The 20936-nt window shown below is 51.5% G+C and overlaps 9 protein-coding genes across 9 annotated transcripts; 5 read left to right on the top strand and 4 right to left on the bottom strand.

Moving 5' to 3' along the window:
• Positions 1-433: 433 nt before the first annotated feature.
• Positions 434-1765, top strand: SCP_0208730 (hypothetical protein; the record flags this gene model as incomplete). The annotated part of the gene is made up of 4 exons (XM_027754785.1): positions 434-520; positions 572-726; positions 786-1036; positions 1086-1765. The coding sequence occupies 4 exons, from the start codon at positions 434-436 to the stop codon at positions 1763-1765; spliced, it is 1173 nt and encodes a 390-aa protein (XP_027610586.1).
• A 393-nt stretch (positions 1766-2158) lies between these two features.
• Positions 2159-3790, top strand: SCP_0208720 (Mannosyl phosphorylinositol ceramide synthase SUR1; the record flags this gene model as incomplete). Its single annotated transcript, XM_027754784.1, has 2 exons — positions 2159-2448; positions 2500-3790. 2 exons carry the CDS (start codon positions 2159-2161, stop codon positions 3788-3790), a joined length of 1581 nt encoding a protein of 526 aa, XP_027610585.1.
• A 451-nt stretch (positions 3791-4241) lies between these two features.
• SCP_0208710 (Major facilitator superfamily domain-containing protein) lies at positions 4242-6187 on the bottom strand (the record flags this gene model as incomplete). The annotated part of the gene is made up of 10 exons (XM_027754783.1): positions 4242-4363; positions 4422-4841; positions 4902-5362; positions 5415-5498; positions 5549-5644; positions 5691-5702; positions 5766-5790; positions 5843-5960; positions 6027-6079; positions 6136-6187. The coding sequence occupies 10 exons, from the start codon at positions 6185-6187 to the stop codon at positions 4242-4244; spliced, it is 1443 nt and encodes a 480-aa protein (XP_027610584.1).
• Positions 6188-6476: 289 nt separating this feature from the next.
• SCP_0208700 (Putative pseudouridine synthase) lies at positions 6477-9491 on the bottom strand (the record flags this gene model as incomplete). The annotated part of the gene is made up of 10 exons (XM_027754782.1): positions 6477-6807; positions 6860-7076; positions 7127-7355; positions 7407-7681; positions 7737-7816; positions 7865-8234; positions 8287-8464; positions 8519-9140; positions 9194-9394; positions 9445-9491. 10 exons carry the CDS (start codon positions 9489-9491, stop codon positions 6477-6479), a joined length of 2550 nt encoding a protein of 849 aa, XP_027610583.1.
• A 157-nt stretch (positions 9492-9648) lies between these two features.
• On the top strand, positions 9649-10603 carry SCP_0208690 (Orotidine 5'-phosphate decarboxylase; the record flags this gene model as incomplete). Its single annotated transcript, XM_027754781.1, has 3 exons — positions 9649-9834; positions 9897-10008; positions 10062-10603. The coding sequence occupies 3 exons, from the start codon at positions 9649-9651 to the stop codon at positions 10601-10603; spliced, it is 840 nt and encodes a 279-aa protein (XP_027610582.1).
• Positions 10604-10719: 116 nt separating this feature from the next.
• Positions 10720-12440, bottom strand: SCP_0208680 (Protein dom34; the record flags this gene model as incomplete). The annotated part of the gene is made up of 9 exons (XM_027754780.1): positions 10720-10847; positions 10917-11023; positions 11079-11195; positions 11251-11306; positions 11364-11612; positions 11671-11777; positions 11836-12229; positions 12286-12351; positions 12402-12440. 9 exons carry the CDS (start codon positions 12438-12440, stop codon positions 10720-10722), a joined length of 1263 nt encoding a protein of 420 aa, XP_027610581.1.
• A 316-nt stretch (positions 12441-12756) lies between these two features.
• SCP_0208670 (Thioredoxin domain-containing protein) lies at positions 12757-13749 on the top strand (the record flags this gene model as incomplete). The annotated part of the gene is made up of 6 exons (XM_027754779.1): positions 12757-12950; positions 13029-13115; positions 13181-13256; positions 13309-13442; positions 13499-13575; positions 13631-13749. The coding sequence occupies 6 exons, from the start codon at positions 12757-12759 to the stop codon at positions 13747-13749; spliced, it is 687 nt and encodes a 228-aa protein (XP_027610580.1).
• A 230-nt stretch (positions 13750-13979) lies between these two features.
• Positions 13980-16258, bottom strand: SCP_0208660 (Deoxyribodipyrimidine photo-lyase; the record flags this gene model as incomplete). The annotated part of the gene is made up of 10 exons (XM_027754778.1): positions 13980-14098; positions 14162-14225; positions 14278-14406; positions 14468-14730; positions 14781-14902; positions 14961-15127; positions 15177-15416; positions 15468-15734; positions 15794-15951; positions 16003-16258. 10 exons carry the CDS (start codon positions 16256-16258, stop codon positions 13980-13982), a joined length of 1785 nt encoding a protein of 594 aa, XP_027610579.1.
• A 1290-nt stretch (positions 16259-17548) lies between these two features.
• On the top strand, positions 17549-19684 carry SCP_0208650 (Probable extracellular serine; the record flags this gene model as incomplete). The annotated part of the gene is made up of 11 exons (XM_027754777.1): positions 17549-17828; positions 17887-17931; positions 17987-18281; positions 18343-18399; positions 18449-18630; positions 18678-18860; positions 18919-18940; positions 18996-19082; positions 19135-19222; positions 19279-19405; positions 19476-19684. 11 exons carry the CDS (start codon positions 17549-17551, stop codon positions 19682-19684), a joined length of 1575 nt encoding a protein of 524 aa, XP_027610578.1.
• Between the last annotated feature and the right edge of the window lie 1252 nt (positions 19685-20936).

Genomic DNA, 20936 nt, shown 5'->3' with positions numbered 1-20936 from the left:
ATATTATTCTACTATGCCTTATACTCATTGTACTACACTACACGCATTGCAATGGCATTGAGGAAGGTTATAGCTGGTGTAGCCTTCTTGTGTGACCGGGTCAGGCAAGGTTTCGCTGACGCGGCATCTTGACCCTCGCGTTGAACGTCTAGCTGCGCGTTCGCATACCGCCTCCTTTCCTCCACTTGTCATAAGAGATATCTGTTCAAGACTTCAAAATTAGCTCGGTTTAATCCTTTGGTGCGTTCTTATTTCCCCCCGTCTAACAACGGTTGTGCACAGCGATCGGTCAAACAAGATTGTGGCTACACGGCGCCACTGCGTCATTGAACGCATAGTATCTTGATCTCGAAGTAAACAAAGTGAATGCACTCGTAGAACTGACCTTGCGGATCAGGCATTACTAACCCCTCATGCAGTCAATTCAGCTCAAATGGCTACTATAATGGCTCGTTATAACCAAAACGACGACACTCTGCAGCGGATCGATGAAGTGGCTAACGAAGATGTTCGCATGAAGGTGCGTGGCGCAGTGTACCTGTATTATACTGTGAAGTTTAAAAGCCCCCAGGATGCCTTTGTCCCGGATGCGGTCTATCTGGTGGTTGACACCAATATTCTCCTCCATTACCTCGCCGTTTTGAGCAGATTTAGCGAAGACATTGAGGCACATGCATTCCCGGTCCTTATTATTGTTCCTAATGTTGTTATTTCCGAACTAGACGGGTACGTACAAATCTCATGATGATGATACTGATTAATGTATTTACTTATATCGGCCATAGGCTGAAGAAGAGAGAGGAGTTGTTATGGTTTGCGAGCACTGCGTCGACTTGGTTGCTGGAGAAAGTGAAGGGAAGAAAGTCCGTCAAAGTCCAGGCGCGACGGGAAACCTGCGATACACCAATCGCGGACTCGGACTACGCTCGCAAGAATGACCTTTTGATATACGACTGTTGTGCCTTTTTCCGAACGAAGGGCAACGTTGTCCTTCTCAGCGCAGACAAGAATCTCTGCATCACGTGTTTAGCAAACGGTATGATCTCCCGGACTCGCGGATGAGATGGCACTGAATTTCACGCTAGGTATACCGTCCGTTCGCCCTTCCATACAGAGGTGGTCCAGTCGGGAACTAGCACGCTCACTCCTGGCGGAACTGAACTACAGCCACGATGTCAGCTACTTCCGAGGGCACGAAGACGCGTCCAATTTCCGTCCATCCCGGACGCTTGACGTGCATCGTCGATTGACTGCCGCCCCCGTGCAAGAAGATGAAGATGGAATGGACATCGACGACGATGGCGCTGCCGGCGACAGTAAAGAGGACTTCATTCCCACCCACGCCCTCGATTCTCTCCACATGCAGGTCATCGACCACTTCGCGATCGTGCTGAAGGACGTCGCACTCCGCGTGCGCACCGCAACTGGAGACTTGGCTCCGCCGTCGCAGTCTCAACATGCTCCGAAATATCGACAAAAGGATTTTCGGGCATGGACTATAGGCGACTGTCTGGAATACCTGGATGCCAAGAAAAGGCTGGGGGTGTCTCGACCGTCGCTGAGGGTTTTTCTACTCAGGAGGAACGAAGATCGGGGCTGGCGCAGGGGTCAAGACTGGTCGCGGCAGGATTGGACCAACTCTCTGGAGGCGCTGGAGGACGTCGGGACGGTGTTCGAGGATGGATTTGTGCTGAACTCCTTGGCAGCATTGAGACCCGAGGTGCAAAACATCTTCAACACGCCTATGCGTCCCACTGGACTGTGAGCTGGAGGAGGTCTAGGCCAGGGGCTCCGAGGCCCGAGGGTGTACGATAATCTCAGATGACGGACCGGTGCTGGCCCGCCTGTGTACCTAACGTCTCGCGAGGAGTGCAGACTACCAACTGCAAGTGATGTACCGTGCAGTTGGCAGTCTGCACTGTTGGAGAATGGCGATGCCATGGCAGGAGATAACTAATGGCGTAAGACTGCGGGGAGACTGCTGCGGGGACGTCGCGTGCCTTAAGCGCAGTTGTGTGTTACCGTATATGGCAGAGATTTTAAGGCAATTGGGTTTGTGTCCGTAGTCGCGGTGGTCTGCGCTTGAAACCGAAAGTCATTCTCACTCAGTCTACTAGTCACTCGTTCACACACTCTCCCTTCCTTTGCTCCTTCCGCCATGTTCCGGCGAAGGACAGTACACATATTCCTAGGTCTCCTCGCTGCAGTCCTCGTCGGCACCGTCGTCGTCCTCTCCTCCATATCCTACTATCTCTCTATCGATCCTGCCGCATATCTGACAGAGCTGGAGCTCGACGCACCGTTCAATGATACCGTTCCATGGAATGCCACAGATCATGGCAAAGCAGAGCGCATACCCCGCATCCTTCACCAGACTTGGAAGTCGGAGACGTTGCCTACCAAGTGGGCCGACGTCTCCCAGGGCTGTCGTGACATGATGCCTGATTAGTGCGTCCTCTTTCTCTTATCTCCGTGTCTATTCTTTGACCATCCCATCAGTGAATACATGCTCTGGACGGATGCCAGCGCGCGAGAGTTCATTGCTGAACACTACTCCTGGTTCCTCGAGACGTTTGACGGCTACACATACCCCATTCAACGTGCTGACGCTATTCGATACTTCGTCCTCCACCACTATGGTGGTATCTACCTCGACCTCGACATCGGTTGCTTGCGTCGTCTCGATCCCCTCCTCGTCTACCCGGTCATTCTTCCCAAAACCATTCCAGTCGGCGTATCTAACGACCTCATTTTCTCCGAGAAGGGTCACCCGTTCATGGAGCAGACCATCCGTCATCTGATATCTTTCGACCACTCATGGGTCCTCAATTATCCCACAGTGATGTTCTCTACGGGGCCGATGTTCCTGTCCGCCCAGTATGGGATATACAGCTCGGCGCACCCCCCTTCCCTGGAGAAGCCCGGTGGTAATATCCGCATTCTCCCCAAGTCCCTTTACGGGAAGAACGCAAAGCCCGACGAGGCCCCTCACTCGTTCTTCTCGCACTACTACGGAAGCAGCTGGCATGCAGACGATGCCGCGTTCATCGGCTTCCTGGGCAAGTGGGGCAAGGGCCTGATGTGGGTCGGCTTGGTGGTTTTGATACTCGGGGTGATCCGGATGTTCCTCGCTCCAAGCTCGAAGCAGCGCAACTACAGCCTACGCCGCATTGGCGGCTACGATGTCATGATGCCGCGCTGGATCCAGCGCAACGGCAGGTGGCACCTGGATCTAGGCTGGTTTTCTCTCCCGGCTTCGTCAGGGACATCCACTCATCCACCCTCTCCTATTTCGCTCCCCAGCACGGACGAAGAAGTGCAGCTACTCCCCCTGCCGTTCGGACCCCGATCATCGTCCCCAGCCTCGTCCGAGACTTCGCTGCTCATCGATGGCATCTCCACTGCGCACACGTCCCACAGCCGCCCCATGCTCGACGTTGTGCGCCGCGCGGGCAGCCGCGTGATGACATCCATCTTCGGACCTTCGGGCACGGAGGAGGTTGCCGACACTCCAGCGCGTCCTCGACGTAGCCGTCGAGGCCAGGGCGTACTCTTCTTTCTTCCGGCTTTTTTCCCGCATTCCCCGCCGTCCCAGGACGTCGAAGCGCAAGGTGGGAGAAGCACGTCGCGCTCCCACAGCCGCCGCGCCTCCGTGTCTTCCACAATCCCGCCGGAAAAGCAGAGATACATGGATCTGGAGTCCGCAGGTCTCATGCCTGTATCGGATCTACCGACTCACGGCAGGATCGAGAGCTCATCGTCCTCGGAGGGCTCAACCTCTGATATCTGATAGACTGCGCGTCTCGCAGCCCCGCACACTGTAAGACGGATGTACGCGCGCTGGGTGGTGGTTCGCCTCGGGCAGGGACACCCGATCCCGATGCACGCCGGGTCACAATGCTATACATACCGCCCGCAGCCACTACATTTGCGCTTCTCTCTCTTTCATCGCGCTCCTTACGGAGTCTTTAGACTTTCGTAGGCTCGCTGCATTCGTCGATGTCAGTCTTTCCGATACCCGATGATGCAGCAGGTCCTCTGCTTGTGATTTAATCGTTGGACTTTCACCTTAGTGGGGTGATGGGTATTATCCTATGTCATAATTTAGACAGGAGCTCCCAATAAACTTACACGAACGGAGCGCATATGATGGAACTGAGAGTGCAAGAAATTACGATTTTCGTCCGTGTAAACAAACAGTGAGGGTCTAGTTTCCCCGAAAAATGCAGGTGTGACTGTACTTAGGATGCAGCGACAGTTTTGTGGGTGGCGATGCTCTTCATGGAAGCAGATAGGGCGAACATGGCCGCAGCGCTGATGGCATACGTCAATGATGGACCGAAAGTCCAGTACGAGGCGCACGCTGGCAAATGAACAAATTTAGAGCACAGTAAGTCTGCAGTGAGCGTTAAGATTCTCACCCAGTAACGGGCCTATGGCCCGTCCCAGCTGACCAGAAGAGCGGAAGCGGCCCAGCGCCTTGCCCTTCGCGAGCTCAGGGTGCTCCTCCACGGGTTTCCCGGTGTCCTCGTCGACAGCGTCGTCGCATTGCAGTGATGCGAACGATGTCAAAGAGTTGACCACCGTTGCAGAGGTGAAGGCCATGCAGACGGCGGCTCCTTGAAGTAGTCTCACCGCGGTCGTATCGCGGTCCGGAAGGGCGTGGGGGATCAGTGTCAGGAGGACGAGACCGACGGCGCAGCTGGAGACTCCGCGCCGGGCCATGACGGCCTCCCCGATCTTAGGTATGGCTCGACGAACGTACCCGCCCTGGAGGAGTGCGCTGATGATGCCAATGGAGCCGATGAGCGTACCATTCTGCTTATTGTTCCAGTCGAACACTGTGGCGTGAGTCGCTGTTCAGCACCACGTACGACTGCTTTGGACAACATACGACTCACAATCGAAGGTAAGGAACGTCAGAGTGAACTCGACGCCCGAGAAAATTCCTAAGAACAGGAAGTGCAAATTTCGCAGCGCCTTCAGCGTGCTGAGCCGTTCTTCCACGCTTCTTGATTTCGTGAGTGCGTGGCCAGTAGTACTCGGACTTTCTTCCACTTTGCTTTTCGACGGCTCGGAGACTTTCTTGGGTATCGTCGCCTGCGCGCCCTTGCCTCTGGTCTCTGGAAGCGCAACGATCAAGAAAATAGTCTCCAGAACAAGGAGTACCAAAGTAATGAACGCCGGCGTCGCATAAACGTTGAGTTCAAAGCCCGAGGCTGAGATCGAGGTCGGGAGAGGCCGTGAGGCAAAGTATGCACCGATGGGAGGACCGATGCAGAAGCATATCGCGAAAGCAATCCCTACGTGAGCCAACGCTTTCGAGCGGTTAGCGGGGGTCGTGACGTCCGACAGGATAGCACTAAGAAGAAGTGTTATCAGGAAAGTGAAAGGAGAGACATGAGTTCACCCACATGGCTAGTTGCACGTTTCCCTCACTTATCCCACCGATCACTCGGGATAGCATGTAGACAGCGAACGTGGTAGCGTTGAGCCATCTGAGAGTTGCAATGAATATGCAGTGAATGTGGACATTCAATGTACGCACACTAGTGCGGACAAGATATTTCCGATCATCGTGACAAGCAGGACACGCTTGCGCCCGTATTTGTCGCTCAAAGAACCGATGTACGGTGCTATAAACCTGCTCCAGGTGAGAGATAGTTGCTGTCGTCTAAGTGAAACCTCACCATTGCAGCGCCCTGTATGTCAAAGATAAACACGCATGAGTGGTCGTCAATTTATGTGCATTCAGTGTCACTCACGAGAACACGGAGCCCATCAAGCCGCCTGGACGTAGTCATTCGTTTTGCCCATCTTTATGTGATAGTAGCCTACTCACCCAGCAGCACAATGTCCCATCGTTGGGGGTTCGACTTGGGTTCATACAGCAGACTCCGAGCGGAAGATACGACGAATAACGTCCGTGAAAGAAAGCCTGACGGATCTGACGACTCGCGCTTTGCCACAGCCGTATCTGCTAATTAGATACTTCCGAGACTAGTAGTACGATCAGTTACTCATACCTTCGTGTACCACTCGATTATTCGAGGAAACAGAGGGAGAGGAATGGTGAATGCTGTTACAAATCCATCAGAAGTATCCGTGCGTGGAGATCGCAAGGTTTATGCCAACCGAACAGGTCCAAGACAAGGGACAAGAATACGATTCGTTCGATGTTAGCCATGGCTTGCGACGGTCAACGTCAATACAATAGTTTAGAGAGATCTAAGACAAATGCACAAAGAAGGTTTTCAGATCATGAAGAAGCAAGGCGAAGCTGAGGCAGCCGCCTGTCAGTTTACTGCGGCAGCGCAGGGCAGGGCTCAAGCCGGTCAGAAAATCTAAGATTGTCAAAAGTACACCGAGCTACAGATATACAGCGCCACAATCCTACAGCAGCTCCGCAACACGAAACGCCTTTCCGACACGAGCTCGCGGCAGCACAATGCTCAGCCAATAGTGAATGTCAGGTCTCAGTTGTCTGCACCCTCGTCTTCAGCGGTTGTCTTGTATTTTTGATCCTCGGAGGCCTGTGTCAGAGTCGACTGGAAATGAGAACTTGTCTCTGTCTTCGTGACTTCTCGTAAAGCCATTGTAGCATATGCAGCTGTCCCGAGAGTAAGATGAACCTGCAAAGCCATGAATTTGCCGTCTTCCACCGCAGCCGGGGGATCAAAGCCAAGAAGCTTATCTTCGTCAGCCTGGGCCAGTGCAACATCTGGATCCGTATATCGAAGCACAGACCAAGAAAGCTCTTTTGGTAGGTGCAAAATCTTGCGGTAAGAACCTCCGAGACTATATTCCCTGTTCGGTGGAAATCGTCAGTGGGTCTACTTCGTTAGAATTGCTGTCCTACTTCTGCTTCCGTACGAAATTGTCGGGATCCAATCCGTCAGCTCTAAGGAAATCTTTGTAGCGTTCACCTAGGGGACCACCCGGGAATGCCACATCTTTTCCGGGCAAGGGCATAATCACATCAAATATGGTGTAATTTGGGAGGTCTTCTGCGGTCAACGTTTTCACCTTAGGTGGTTCCCAAGGTTTCTTTAACCGTCTCGCGGACCGCCCGGAGGCTTTCAAGGGGTCGGTGTAAGCCCAACATATTATTAAAAAAGGAACGTACTATGAGTCTCAGTCGGCTCCTCAGCGAGAGCATCTCCTTCGATGGTATTAGTGACCAACTCTGGATCTTCTTCGCCAGCTTCAGCTTTGCTGGTGGATTCCGGCTCGAAAACCAAGTCTCCAGCTACAGGGTTCTCCGCACCATGCATCTTTATGCGTTCGGATACGATGGCGTTCCACACGTACGATTGGTATGCGTGCACGTACATGAGACGCAGATTGCGAGGTATCTATGACCGGCGTTTGATTTGTAGCATGATAAGCGCACGGATAAATCGTACCGTCGAAAGAGCACCCATGGCATTTCTGGTGTCCCCGCCTTGTTTCTTGTAGCTCTCTAATATGCAGCGCTCAGCAACGACACGCCTCGGCATGAGTTCAAGAGCTTTGTCAAGGTCTCCATCAACCAGCCAAGCATCCCGTGCTGCAACGACTTCAGGATGTTCTCCAGGCCTGTGACGCAGTATCAAGGATATGGCCCTATGCCAGTCCGACTTCAGGAGTGCGAGACCGATGGAGTGCGTAGGTATAGATGCTGTACCGAACCGTTGCATACCTGCAATGTCAACATGCATGAGACACAGACAGCCATATTTCAAAGATGTTCTAACCGTAGTAATTGATAAAGCCTTTGGTCTTAATGGTGTTCATAGCCCGATCAAGTGTTTCCATGGTGTCTACCTGTACATTCCTGAGGAACTAGTCAGCACTTGGCCTGTTCCAGTAATGTCGACCCTACCTAAGCGTAATCACGAAAGCGTTACCTTTCAACATGCCTAACTCCAAGCTGGCCTTCCGATAATTGAAATCAGCAATCCGTATGCCTCTCTCTCCCCGATGGGTCACAGCCTCTTCTTCGGTTCTTCGTCCGTTGACACCGTTGGCCAATTTCCAGATATCTTCCACGGTTTTGTTCCCTCTCTTGAGTGAAACGCGTTGCACGGTAACACCACGCTTGTCCTTTGTCCCTGCGACAGAGATGTCTTTGACGTTGACATGCAGCGACCGCGAGAGATGTGCCAGAGCATCCTGCGTATCGCGGTTCGTTTTCTGAAGAGTGAAGTGGATATAAGGAGGGAATGTGCCCCTCTCGGGACGTTCTCCGCGAGCTGGTGGCAGCAATCTCAGTGGAAAGCACAAGCACAGAAGTTTTATTGTTACCTGTCCGGCCGCCTCGCCCCCCACCGCGCCCAGTGCCTCGCCGGGACCATTTGATCACAATACGGGAACCCTCTTCACCGGCTGGAGTAGTTGTATCTGTTTCTGAGTCAAGTTTCCCCCCGAACAACTGCCGGATTGCTTGATGAAGGCCAGTGCGTATATCCTTGGACGCAATTGGCTATTGGTGTTCAGAGATCAGACGACTGTGAGCAGAGCAAAAGATAAGACAGACATCTGTCAGCACTCTGCGATGATCTTCCCGACCACCTCTGCCTCCCCCTCTGCCTCCACGACCACCGCGGCCACTTCGACCTCCACGATCTCTCCCTCGTCTGCCTCTACCGGATCTTCCTGATTCTTCTTGTTGCAGCTCCGTCGGCATTTCGACGTTTTCTGGTTTCTCCTCGTCATTGGACTGTTTTGCTTGACGTCCTCCCCAGCCGCTGTCGCTCACGAATGGCGGTTCTGGACCCTCCTGGTACAGCTCCCTCACGCGAATTATCGCTTCCTCGGAGAGGAAAGGTGACAAGGCCTTTGTGATACGCTCGGGCAATGAGTCTTGGTCTTGCGACGTCGATTCAGTTTCCCCAATATCCTCTGTCGCAGCGGCAGGAATATCCTTATTTGGCGGAATAGTCTCTTCGTCTGTAGCAACTTCTGCGGCCTCAGATTTGATCGCGCTTCCGTTTGAAACGGAGCGTGGTCCTGCAGAACTTGTGGATGCTTCTGGAGACAGAGGTTCAGTCACCTTGGCATCTGACTTCGATTTGGGCGAAGACTCGGGTTTTCCCAAGGACTTTAGATGAATAACTTGACTTTCCAAATCAACCTCGAAGACCAAGAAGTCGGTAAACCTTCATTACCATTTGGAATGAGTTATAAGCAGACTGTGAATAAAAAGGCCGACCTCTGTTTGATGATGCCTTCTATTTGAGGAACGTCGTGTCCGACGTATTCAGAGATCCCAACATCGGTTTCCATGATGCGCTGCATAGAACCATCCTCTGTATAGACTGGCGCAGGTGCGCCGAGGAACGCATGGCTCGGAGGGAGCAAGCTCTCGACGTCCGATTTTAATGCACTGGGTACTGTCTGATCTGTGGTATCCCTACTGTTGCTGGTATCCATCGGTACATCTTGAGAAACATGTTCATCTACCTTGGTCCGCTTGGGACTACGGCCCGCGTTGTCGTTGTCGTCCTCATGCTCTCTTGGACGGGTTTTCGGTGAAGCAGACATCGCCGTCGGAACGTGCGAGCAGAGATAAGATGCTTGACAGATTTTTATCTCATCAGTTATCTTCGACTCGATTTCGACTCGGAGTCCGAGTCAATGTTGGCTTGCATTCACTGTGAACGAAGAATGCCACCAGCACACCTCCAGTCATATGCTAAGAGAGCAGAGAGACACTCTAATCCTGCGGCGAAGGAGCTGTTGGAGACTATCGAGCGGAAGCGGAGCAATCTCTGCGTCAGCATAGATGTCACGAAGCAGGCTGATTTCCTCAGGATCATTGACATCGTCGGCCCATACATCTGTCTTGTGAAGGCAAATAAATCCATTAGCTTTGCATATAGATTGATTGTTCTTACGCTGAATTTCCTCTCAAGACGCATGTTGATATCATCGAGGATTTCGAGCCGACTGTCATTGACCGCCTGAAGGAGCTCAGCGAACGGGACGATTTCCTCATATTCGAGGACAGAAAATTCGCGGACATCGGTTGGTGTCCTGAAATAAGTTGTAAAGTGTTGGGCCTATGACATTCCATTCAGGTAATACCGTTGCGTTGCAGTATTCAAGCGGTGTTTACAAGATTGCAAGCTGGTCGCACATCACGAATGCACACCCCGTTCCAGGACCCTCGGTCATCGCAGGCCTATCTTCCGTTGGTCTTCCTCTTGGCAGAGGTTTACTGTTGCTCGCCGAGATGAGCACCAAAGGAAACTTAGCCACCGGCTCTTACACCGAGCAAGCCGTCCAGATGGCACGTGCGCATCGCGACTTCGTGGTAGGATTCATCGCTCAGCATCGCATGGACGGAGTCGCAGCGAGCGACAAGGGCGTCGCTGATGACGAGGATTTTCTTATACTCACACCCGGTGTCGGTCTTCATTCTCGCGGAGACAGCATGGGCCAGCAATACAGGACACCGCAGGAAGTGGTTCTGGAATCTGGGTGCGACGTGATTATCGTCGGCCGTGGTATCTACGGTAAAGGAAATGAAGTTGATGCAGAGTACGTGCAAGGACAAGCCGAGATCTACCAGAAGGAAGGATGGGCGGCTTATGAAGAGAGAATTTCTGCAGCCGAGTAATACCTACGCATCTGGTTGTGTAGTCTGTCATTAATACAACAGGAGATCTACCGATACACAATGATATACTAGTATAATTTCATGCAATCCAGTTGATGTGTTCAAGCAATCCCACTTCAGGTTTCAGACTCCTCCTCTTTCTTTCTCTCCTCCTCTTCTCGAGCCTCACGTTCCTCCGCCTCCACAACCTCTACGTCTAGTGGGAAAGTGAGTATGGCTGCAATGCCCGTGAGCTGGTTCAATTCTGATGGAGCAACCAGTAAACATATATATGGCGCTCCATGACACTTGCACGCAAGTGCACTGCACTCACGTTGACCAGATTCATGCATACTCGAGAAGATGAGGACTTCTCCGCCTTTCTGCCTAACACTCTCGACCAAGGAAACGTATTTTTTACGTAGCACAGGGTCGTTTGCCCTATATCCAGAATACCGACATTAGTTTCATCCGGAAGTTGCAACCACAGTAGTACCTAAATAACTCATCCGAGATGAGTAGTGTCCCAACGGCACCGCGATCCACGGCAAGGGAGACGTGATCTGGGCCGTACCATGCCCGCAATTCATCTGCACCCAACATCTTGAAGAATCTAATGGATCATTCCTTAGGGATAGTTATAGGCTTATGAAGAAGAAACGACTCACTTATCCAGCATGATACCTTCCCGGGCAAACTTCGTCTCCTTCAGCTGTGATGCTATCTGTGCTAGCAAGTCAATCTCAACCCACCCTGGTCAACAATGGTCAGGATCGCTCACCTCCGGGCTCTTCAAAACCTCCACCAGACTGTGGACATGGGCACTATTCACATGAACTCTGATGAATTTACTTCGTGCTGCCAACAACGCCTTATTGTTGGTTCTGTTCGCCTCTGACATGATGAAGTCAAAGACAGCATCGCGCACCCAGCCAGGAGAAGCGATAACAATAGCGCGGAGAGATGGAGCTGAGTACGGGATATGTCGGAGGAACGACGTGTAGAGCGTGGAATAAAATCGTGCTAAGCCCTGCGTTTCATCTATCACGTCAACACAAGTAGTCGAAAACAATGGTGCAAAGATTGACCTTTTCATGTGCGGAAGAACCTGTGGATATTTTTCGAGGAATGGGGACCTCGAGTCGTTGTAATACGACGGTCATATGTTCGGAGAGAAGACAGAATATAGCCGTCCCTATGATATGAAAATATTGTCAAATTGCATTTCCAGATGACCATAAGATGTGCACGACCTTCCCCGCAAACTACGGCACCAACTTCGGCCCCTCTTCCGGGCTTGCAGCTCTCTTCCACTCTACTCAGAGCTACACTGTCCCATCCACCCTCATCCTTCTCTATCCGCACATCTCGGTTGGGTTCGAGATCCAACGTATGGTATGCACCAAGTTTGACGTGAGGATTCTCTGACGTTACGCGACCCGCTATTTGCAATGACACAGTCGAATTCTGGGAATTATTCGCATTTTCAGTCGAGGATGCTGAATCCGCGGGGGCCGATGAGGAAGGTGACCAAGTAAGGCGGGTAACGGCTAGCGTTAAATTTAGGCGAACACGGTGAGATTCAGTTGATCCTGTGGCAGACACGTTCTGTACACGCCGTATGGCAGGTGCACGGACATGATCTCCCTACAGTTCGGTTGATATGAGATACGACGGGCAGGAGAACTGGAATTACTATTTACCTCCTGTATGAGGTTGTACAGATGCCACATGTCCTCATCATCTTCTGGACGCAAAGTGACATGGCCCTGTTTCCGGATGAGTTTCTTCAGAAGTAACCGAGACGGATTGAACAGACTGAGCGATCCTTGTCGATATATTTTCCAACTAGCTTCATGGTGACTGCAAATGACTCGCAGTAGAGAAGGCCTGTGTCGCAGTGTGTCACCGCAGGACTAATTCAACAGACGTCCAAAGATCTCGAGGCCAAGATTGCAATTTCGATCCAGATCGTGACAGCCAGATCCACCGACCACGTGCCTGGTTTACGACGCGTTCGTTCGAGCGATTTTGTTCCTCCTCGACCCTTCAAGTTTACTGGTTTACGTTCCAATATCGGCAACACACATTGGTCAATTTTGGGCGGATATAGGTAAGCTGCGCGTGTTATTGTCACTGCGTTCGTATTTTCTGATATTCTTGCAGGCTCAGCCATGTCAGACTTGAACCCCAAAGTCGCTGCTCTCACAGCCCGTCTGACACAACCCATTCCCTCCGGGTCTAACCGTCACGATGACGACCGTTCAGATGATGACGAGGAGGAGCTATTTGCGCAACTGGAGGCCGAGATCGAGAACGACTCTAACGTTGGGTTGCGAGAGCAAGGCATGGATCGACTGAAGCGAGAGTGAGGTGCTTTCTCTACCCTCACGATCGTCCCTGTTTCACAATATGGCGTGCTGAAACTACTGCTCACATTTTTCAGGATGGAGAAACTCAAGAGCATGAGGGAAAGCGGACACGGTCGTTATGACGAGATTACGGACGAACAAGAAGTCATTCGAACCAGCGCGTGAGTTCCTCTTTACACACTTCCCATAGTCCAGCGTCTTATCAATGCAATCAAATGACACTCAGAAGGGAACCTCGCTGTATAATTCATTTTTACCACAGCAACTTCCACCGGTGTCTGATCATGGACAAGCACCTCGCAGTATGTCGTGTCCCACCCTGATTCCATCACATCCTAAGTCCTAGATTCTTAGAAACTAGCACCTAAATATTTCGGAACGCGTTTCATTCGTGTCTTTGTCGAGAATGTGCCTTGGCTGGTAGAAAAGCTCGGTGTCAAAGTGTTGCCGTGCGTGATCTGCTTCGTTGACGGAGTTTCCAAAGATCGGTATGCTGTCTTATCGCCATCTGTTTTGATCGTATATTGACTAGTTACTTCCTCAGAGTGATTGGATTTGAAGATTTGGGAAATGGAGATCAATTCGAGACTGCAACCTTGGAATGGCGTCTCGGAACCAGCGGTAAGCCGATCTACATAGGAACACCGCTGACACACTTATCAATTCTCATGCGCAGGTGTGTTGCAGAAGGAGGACCGAAGCAGTTCAGACATTGTGTACGGTGCAAAACCAGCCTTGCGGCAGCAAATTCGTGGACAGCGGGATGACGATTCAGACTTCGACTTGGATGATTGATATATACCCATGCTTGAAGCCATCAGCCTTGCCTAAGCGCGCTTCTACAATGCAAATAAGTCATCCATATTGCACCTCGGTATATGTGATGAACTGTAGTGTTCAATATTCTCACTACAAGACGAAATTATACCAGGCGTGCAATTATTCAAGGACATGATACAACATAACGTTACAGTGGAATGCGAAGGTAAAAGCCTCGCTAGTACATACTGATGTGCGAAAAGCTTTCACTCCGTGCCAGGGTTCTTGTATCTCCTGAGGGCACGATTCCTCGCCTCTTCGTGGCTCACAAGAGGTCTCGGATATCCGAGCTTGTCTGCCAATGCAGCAGATGGCTTGTGTATGTCTAATTTCGATTAGCCATTGAGTCAGAACGCAGCAGCGAGACTTTCATAGCAGAACAGCTCACCGTCTCCTCGCACATTAGCCAGCTCCGGCACGAAGTAGCGGATGTAATCGCCAGTGGGATCTATCTGGACGATCTGTTAATCAACTGCGTTCCATAGGTTGAAAGTGCAGACAAACCTTCTTGCTTTGCAGGTAAGGATTGAATATCCTGAAGTAGGGTACGGGATCGACACCAGTGCTCGCGCTCCATTGCCAGCCGCCGTTGTTGGACGCAAGGTCACCATCGATGAGCACTTCCATGAAATGCTGCATATCGAAGCATATGAGAGATTAAGAATGTACCATCGCACGCACAGTGCCTGCTCACCCTCTCGCCGAGTCTCCAGTCTATCATCAAATCCTTCACCAAGAACATCGCCGCTATCATCCGCGCGCGATTGTGCATCCAACCCATCGTATGGGCCTGGCGCATTGCAGCATCCACTATCGGCACGCCCGTATGTCCTTCCTTCCATGCCTGCAAGTGTTCATCCGTTTCCCACCGCACTTCTGCGAATTTCTCTTGAAAGGGTCGGCCCATAGAAACACGGGGAAAGAGGGCAAGGACATGTGTGTAGAAATCTCGCCAAGCTAGCTTGTGATATGAACAACCTGCAAGAATGAGGAGAGAGATCACGTACCAATCTCTTGCACCCATCGTCCAACACCGGTCTCGTGGCTTGCATCGACCTTGTTCCCGGAAATTTCTAGCGTGGCTCGTATACACTCGCGCGCGGATATCACACCGGCAGCCAGGTACGGACTGTGATCAACATAGATCAGGACAAGCGGTGAGATACAAGGGAGAATTTTCAGCTCACCTCAAGCGACTCGTAGTGTCTGCATCCGCTTTGTCTCTCGCATCCTTATACCTTCCAATACGGGTATTCTTCGTACTCTTTTCTGGCACTTTAGCTCCATCTGCCAGTGGGTCGACCACGCCAAGCTGAGAAGTGCGCGCTTTAGAGTGAAGGAAGCGACTGAGCATCTATATAGTACTGTGAGCTAGGGCAAGGTGGCAGGATTGTGAGACAGACCTCTTTCGCGACAAGTTCACCCGCGCCCCAACAGGTGCGAATCCGCTCCTTCTCAACGATGTCATTTATCGTAAACCCTTCTATCTCCTCAGGCACAGGCACGTTAAAGAGCTTTCCGAACACCGGGTGCTGATAGATAGATTTCCCATTGGCTTCTGGACTGGGGGCACATTCCAGAGGGTCCGGGTGAGACTTGGAGGCGAGATGAGGTAACCATGCTCGCAAAAATGGAGAGTACACCTAGAGAGGAGTTAGCCTGTGAGAGTCGCGTGGCAGATGCAAATGTTTAACTGTATATCCTCTCCCGTCTTTGGTCCTCACGTCGCCAGGAGGAATAATGCACTTATCGTGCACAAACGTACACGCAACCTTGCCTCCCTTCTTTGCGAGCTCGCAGACGTTGATGTCTCGCCTGAGCTCATCAAGTTCATACTCGATATTGGCGAACAGATGCGTCGCGTTCCACTCATTCAGAAGAGATAAGATGTGCGAAGGAATAGCAGTGCGTGGGGAGTGCGTGGTCGTATATAATGGGATTTGCAAATGTTCGAGAGAAGACTGCAGGAATCATCGTATCGGTCAGAAGACAGACGTCACAAAGTCTCGGGGCAACGAACTTTGATATGCTGCAGATTGCGTATGGTAAAGTCAATTCTTCGTGCGCTTCTATCGTGTGCGATATAATCCTGAGGACTAAAGACGAAGAGGGTGAGGAGTGGAACGTTGTCCTTCTGGGCTTGCGCGGAAGCAAGTGCAAGAGCCCTGTTGTCGTTAACTGCGATGTCACAGGTCAGAGGGAGTATCATGGAAAGAAGTAGGCGCGTACTTCTGAGATCCTGCATTCTCATCCAGTATACGACAGATTCACCCTTTCCAGGCTTCTTGACGCCACGACTGACCGCATCTAACAACTTAAACAGAGGCGGGTCTTTGTCCACCTTCTCTGCAGCTTCGGCAGTCGCAATCTTAGTCGGCGAGAAGTTGGCATCACTGTATCGAGCCTTCTTGGCGGAAGGTGCTGCATACGCGATATGCGCAGAGATGTTAGAGGACATGGAATGACTATGAGATCGTTTCGACATGATGGAGGGGCAGGGGGATACGCGTGATTGGGATTAGAGAACTGTCGGGCGCGCGCATTGCTGGCTTTATACGGACGGTCCGAGACATTGACGTCGACGTCGCGATCGTGATTCCGACCTCCACTCTATCGAGCGTATCACGTGGCCGTGCTGGCAAGGGTCCACGAAATTTCAGAAAAAATCAGCCCAGCAGATGCACACATACGTTTACAGGGCATCAGATCTGGATGAAACGTGAAAAGTACGGCGGGATTCTGGACACAGTATGATCCAGGGAAACGGCAGTGCGGAGAGCACGAAACGCGCAGAATACAAAGTCTCGCAGTACCGGAAATTTACGATTGCGTCAATAGATTAACCCATGCCCAGATATCTACACACCTATATGTCGAGCGAAAGACTGCCTTCCGGAAGGTTGAGGGTGGAAACGAAACCAACCCTAACTCCCAGCGCACCGCAGGCTCCAAGATCTGCTTGAGTACAGCAGAATTTCTCGTTGCTGCTAGTGCGATCTGCGGCCCTACAGTAAGTACTGTACATCAAACCCGCGTTGAAGACTGGGGACAAGTGACGAAAGGTGACGAAACGGTTTGACGTCGAAACAAAAGGTGACGAAACGGTTTGACGTCGAAACCCGAGAGACGCCAGATCCATGAAGAGATCGCTATCGAGTATGTGTTGGGAGCATCTGAACGGTTCTGCTCAAGTTCTGCCAGTAACCGCCACCTCCGATGTCATGTACTATACTGCATCACGCTGGCTTTAGGCTCCCGTCTTCTGCGACCTTCTGACTCCAAGACAGCTGCAATTGTGGCGATTACATTTTTGTATCTCGAGGCGCTCGGATCGTCGGCTTGCCGAGTTGACTGCTGCACCTCGTGGAGCACACTCTAATATTATTATACTGTGTCTCAGACCGTGGCGTTTCTTTGCGATCATTCAAACATGTGCCATGTATCCTGCACCAATCTTTCACTCTTCCCCCATGGGCCGTCGCGCTCAAACTGTCGTTACGTCGCGTCATGATCTGCCATGGTGCGGGCGTCGACCAACAAACGTGACAGATCACCGCATGCTAGGGCAGGAAGCAGGAAATGTAATGGCCAAAGGAAGGTGGTCTCGCGTATCTCGTGTGCTTCTCCCTCAAGCCCGGGGATTTCTTCGATCCGCATGAGAATCTGATGCATATTTACGTGCGCCCAATCCGATAAATACCGGGCACTTGGGCGGATTGACCCCAGAGCCATCTCAGACTCTCCGCGCAGGGATTCCTCAAGGATATTAGTCGCCATGTCCGCTCTCAGGATGCTTGCGCCCTTGTTACTCCTGCTTGCCTCAGTCGCCAATGGCCTCCTCCGGGATGGCAAGCTTCGCGCTAACACCGCTCATCCGCCTGGTGTCCCAAAGGTGTTCCCCCGATCTGTCAATGGACCAGTGACGAGTCGAAACGGCACGCAACTGCCTCCATACGACACCGTCTATTATTTCGATCAGCTGATTGACCACACCAATCCGAGCCTCGGTACTTTCTCGCAACGATACTGGTTCACGTACGAGTTCTATGAACCTGGTACGTTCCAGGTTGTCGCTAACTCCAGTGTCTCACGCAAACGATTGTCGCGGAAAAGGTGGACCTATCATCCTGCTTACTCCCGGTGAAATCAATGCGGACGGTACTTCCAGATATCATTTTCATCATTAACTTGTTGATCGCTTGCACTTGTGAAGGCTATGAGAGTTATCTTACCAATGACACTATGAATGGGCTCATCGCGGAGCAACAGAACGGCGCGACGATTGTGTTGGAACACCGTTTCTATGGCTATTCAAACCCGTATCAGAACCTCTCTGTTCAAAGCTTGCAGGTCCACACGATCCAGCAGGCGATCGACGATCTCGTTTACTTCGCCAGTAACGCAGATTTGCCCATGCCCGGGGGAGATCACGTTACACCAACCGAGGCTCCTTGGATTCTAATCGGAGGAAGTTATTCTGGTGCACTGACCAGCTTTACTGTGGCGAAGTAAGATTCACGCAGAGTTGGGCGTAGTCTGGTCTCACTAACGAGGATATTCAATAACTAGCCAGCCCGGTGTCTTCAGAGCTGCGTATGCCTCGTCGGCCGTAGTCGAGAGTATTGTGTATGTATGCTGCTTGAGCAAATTTCGATCATTCTCAGATGTGTTCTAGTGACTACTGGGGATACTTCGAGCCCATCCGGCAATACATGCCGCAGAACTGCTCCGCAGATGTTGAAGCTGTGATCGCGTACCTGGACACGGTCTTCACAACCGGCACGACGGAGGAACAAGACGCCATGAAGACCCTATTCAACATGAGTCTGTCGCATCCCGATGACTTCACCGGGGCCTGTGAGTACCGAATTCCCGGTTGTTGGTCATATTCTGACGTTCTGTAGTGAGGAACAATCTCTGGGATTGGCAGTCGCTGCAGCCGTATGTGGGGCCTGGCGCGCAGTTCTTTGAATTCTGCGATGCATTGGAGGTCAAAGATGGCGTAAATGCACCTGCGCAGGGGTGGGGTCTTGAACACGCACTCAACGCGTGGGGAACGTACTGGGCAGACACCTACTACTATCTCAGTGAGAGAGGACTTTGTTTATCCATAGGAAGATGCTCACTGTCCTCTCTCTTCTGCAGTTTGCGGCGATTATGATGCAGAGTGCGTGATAGACACCTTCCTTGATTGAGCTTGATTGACCTTTCTCGCCTCATAGGACCTGCCTAGGATCCTACGACCCCACGCAGTCCTACTACACGGACATAGAGATCAACGACTCGGGTCGATCGTGGGAGTGGATAGTGTAGATATCTATTCCTTTAATGTTTTCCTACCGACGCTGACGTCGTATCCAGCTGCAACTATATAGGTTTCCTGCTAGACGGTGCTCCTACCGGATGGCCGAGCCTTGTTTCGCGACTTATTCAGCCGATCTACGACGAGGTGAATGATTTGATTAATATTTTACATCTCTTCGGGCGCTAACGTTGGGGGTTCAGCGTCAGTGCACATACTTTTTCCCTGAGCAGTTCCCGGTCGCGACCGCCCCCAACGTTGATGCCACGAACGCAGCTTACGATGGTTGGTTCGTGAACGTGGACAGGTTATTCTTCGCAAATGGTCAACGTACGTCTTTCATTCTCAGAAGTCCATGCCTTTGGTGTGAGACTGAAGGGTACGTTCGTTAACCTCGCAGGCGACCCATGGAGAGAAGCGACAGTTTCCGCCGATGGAACGAACTTCAAGAGCACGCAGTCGCAACGCATTGCAGTGGGGGACGGTTTCCATTGTTCTGATCTCCTCACGGCATCCGGCCAGGTGGATGCTACCATCGCTGCGGTTCAGAAGCAAGTACTGGCAGCGATGGCGGAGTGGCTGGTTGGCTATGAGCCCTCTGCGCGCTAGGTTTTGTTCTTTCAGTACCGATGGGCGAATGCAGACTCGAAGAGATAATGTGCGCGGATTGACGAATAACAATAGTTGTTCCCAATTAGATCCATCAGAGAATACCACTAAGCGAGCGTAACCATGAAAGGGAGAGAAACTACTGTGCTGAATGTGGTACCCAACGATCCTGTAGCAAGCCTCGATCCCGAAGATTTGTTGGAGCTCGGGCTTCCACCTGAAGCTCCTCCGCCTGCACTCCCAGATCCGTTTGTACCTCCCGACTGGAGCCATTGGTACCGTTATTATCTTGGGATGGCAATGCCAACTGGACTAAGAAGTTGGCGCATGTGGTATTTTTTTGGTTATGACAAAGAAACTCACCAGGGGGAAGTTAGAACCGACAACAGGCCGTGCCTCGAAAACAGTATTCACTTATCCATTGGTTGCGGAGTACCAATCGGGTGAGTGTTATCAGATCGGTGGCGAACCCCATCTGATTCCTGGACAGGTTTTTTGTGGTCTCGTACCCCGACGTGAGCGAGTAACGCACCCCACCACCGCCCTCGCTCTGACGTCTGGGGCATTTCAACCGTGACACCCCCCCTTGCTCTTATCAGCCCTAAGCGAGATTATCTGAGCCCGCGCGATCAATTGTCCTGCCTAAATCGGCAATTCCTGTATGCTTCCTCTGACTTTGGAGCCATGATATCACCGCGTACACCCACTGTTGTAGCAGTCATTCTTTGTAATTAGCATAGAAATACTATCTTGACAATTTACATGTGGTTTAATGAATTATATGAGTGATTGCGGCCGCAGAAAACATGAACTAACTGCAGACTCTACTTACTTTCCTTGGTCACTCACAGAGGTGTCTCAATCCTACTTATTCCTCTTGCGAGGAAGCTCATATTGCATCACTTTTATATTTCTGCATGATTACATGGCCTCCTCGCCAGCAATGCCCTCAAAAGTTGAGTATGAATCTCGACATCGAGTCTCTGTGCCTTCCCGAAAAGGCAGGATGATTGATGGCGAAGGCTCAGATAATCTCGCTTAGAGCTGATAAGAGCAAGGGGGGGTGTCACGGTTGAAATGCCCCAGACGTCAGAGCGAGGGCGGTGGTGGGGTGCGTTACTCGCTCACGTCGGGGTACGAGACCAGTTTTTTGCACGAATTTTTCCTGCCAGGTTTTAACCCTTGATCTGCCTTCTTTTTGTGCAATTGGCCGTGAGCTGCGGTTGAGGAGTATGAGGCTTTCGGAACGGCA

The sequence above is a fragment of the Sparassis crispa genome (assembly GCF_003851025.1).
Source record: "Sparassis crispa DNA, contig_000001F, whole genome shotgun sequence".
Lineage (NCBI taxonomy): Eukaryota > Fungi > Basidiomycota > Agaricomycetes > Polyporales > Sparassidaceae > Sparassis > Sparassis crispa.
This window is presented reverse-complemented; position numbering and strand designations above follow the sequence as displayed.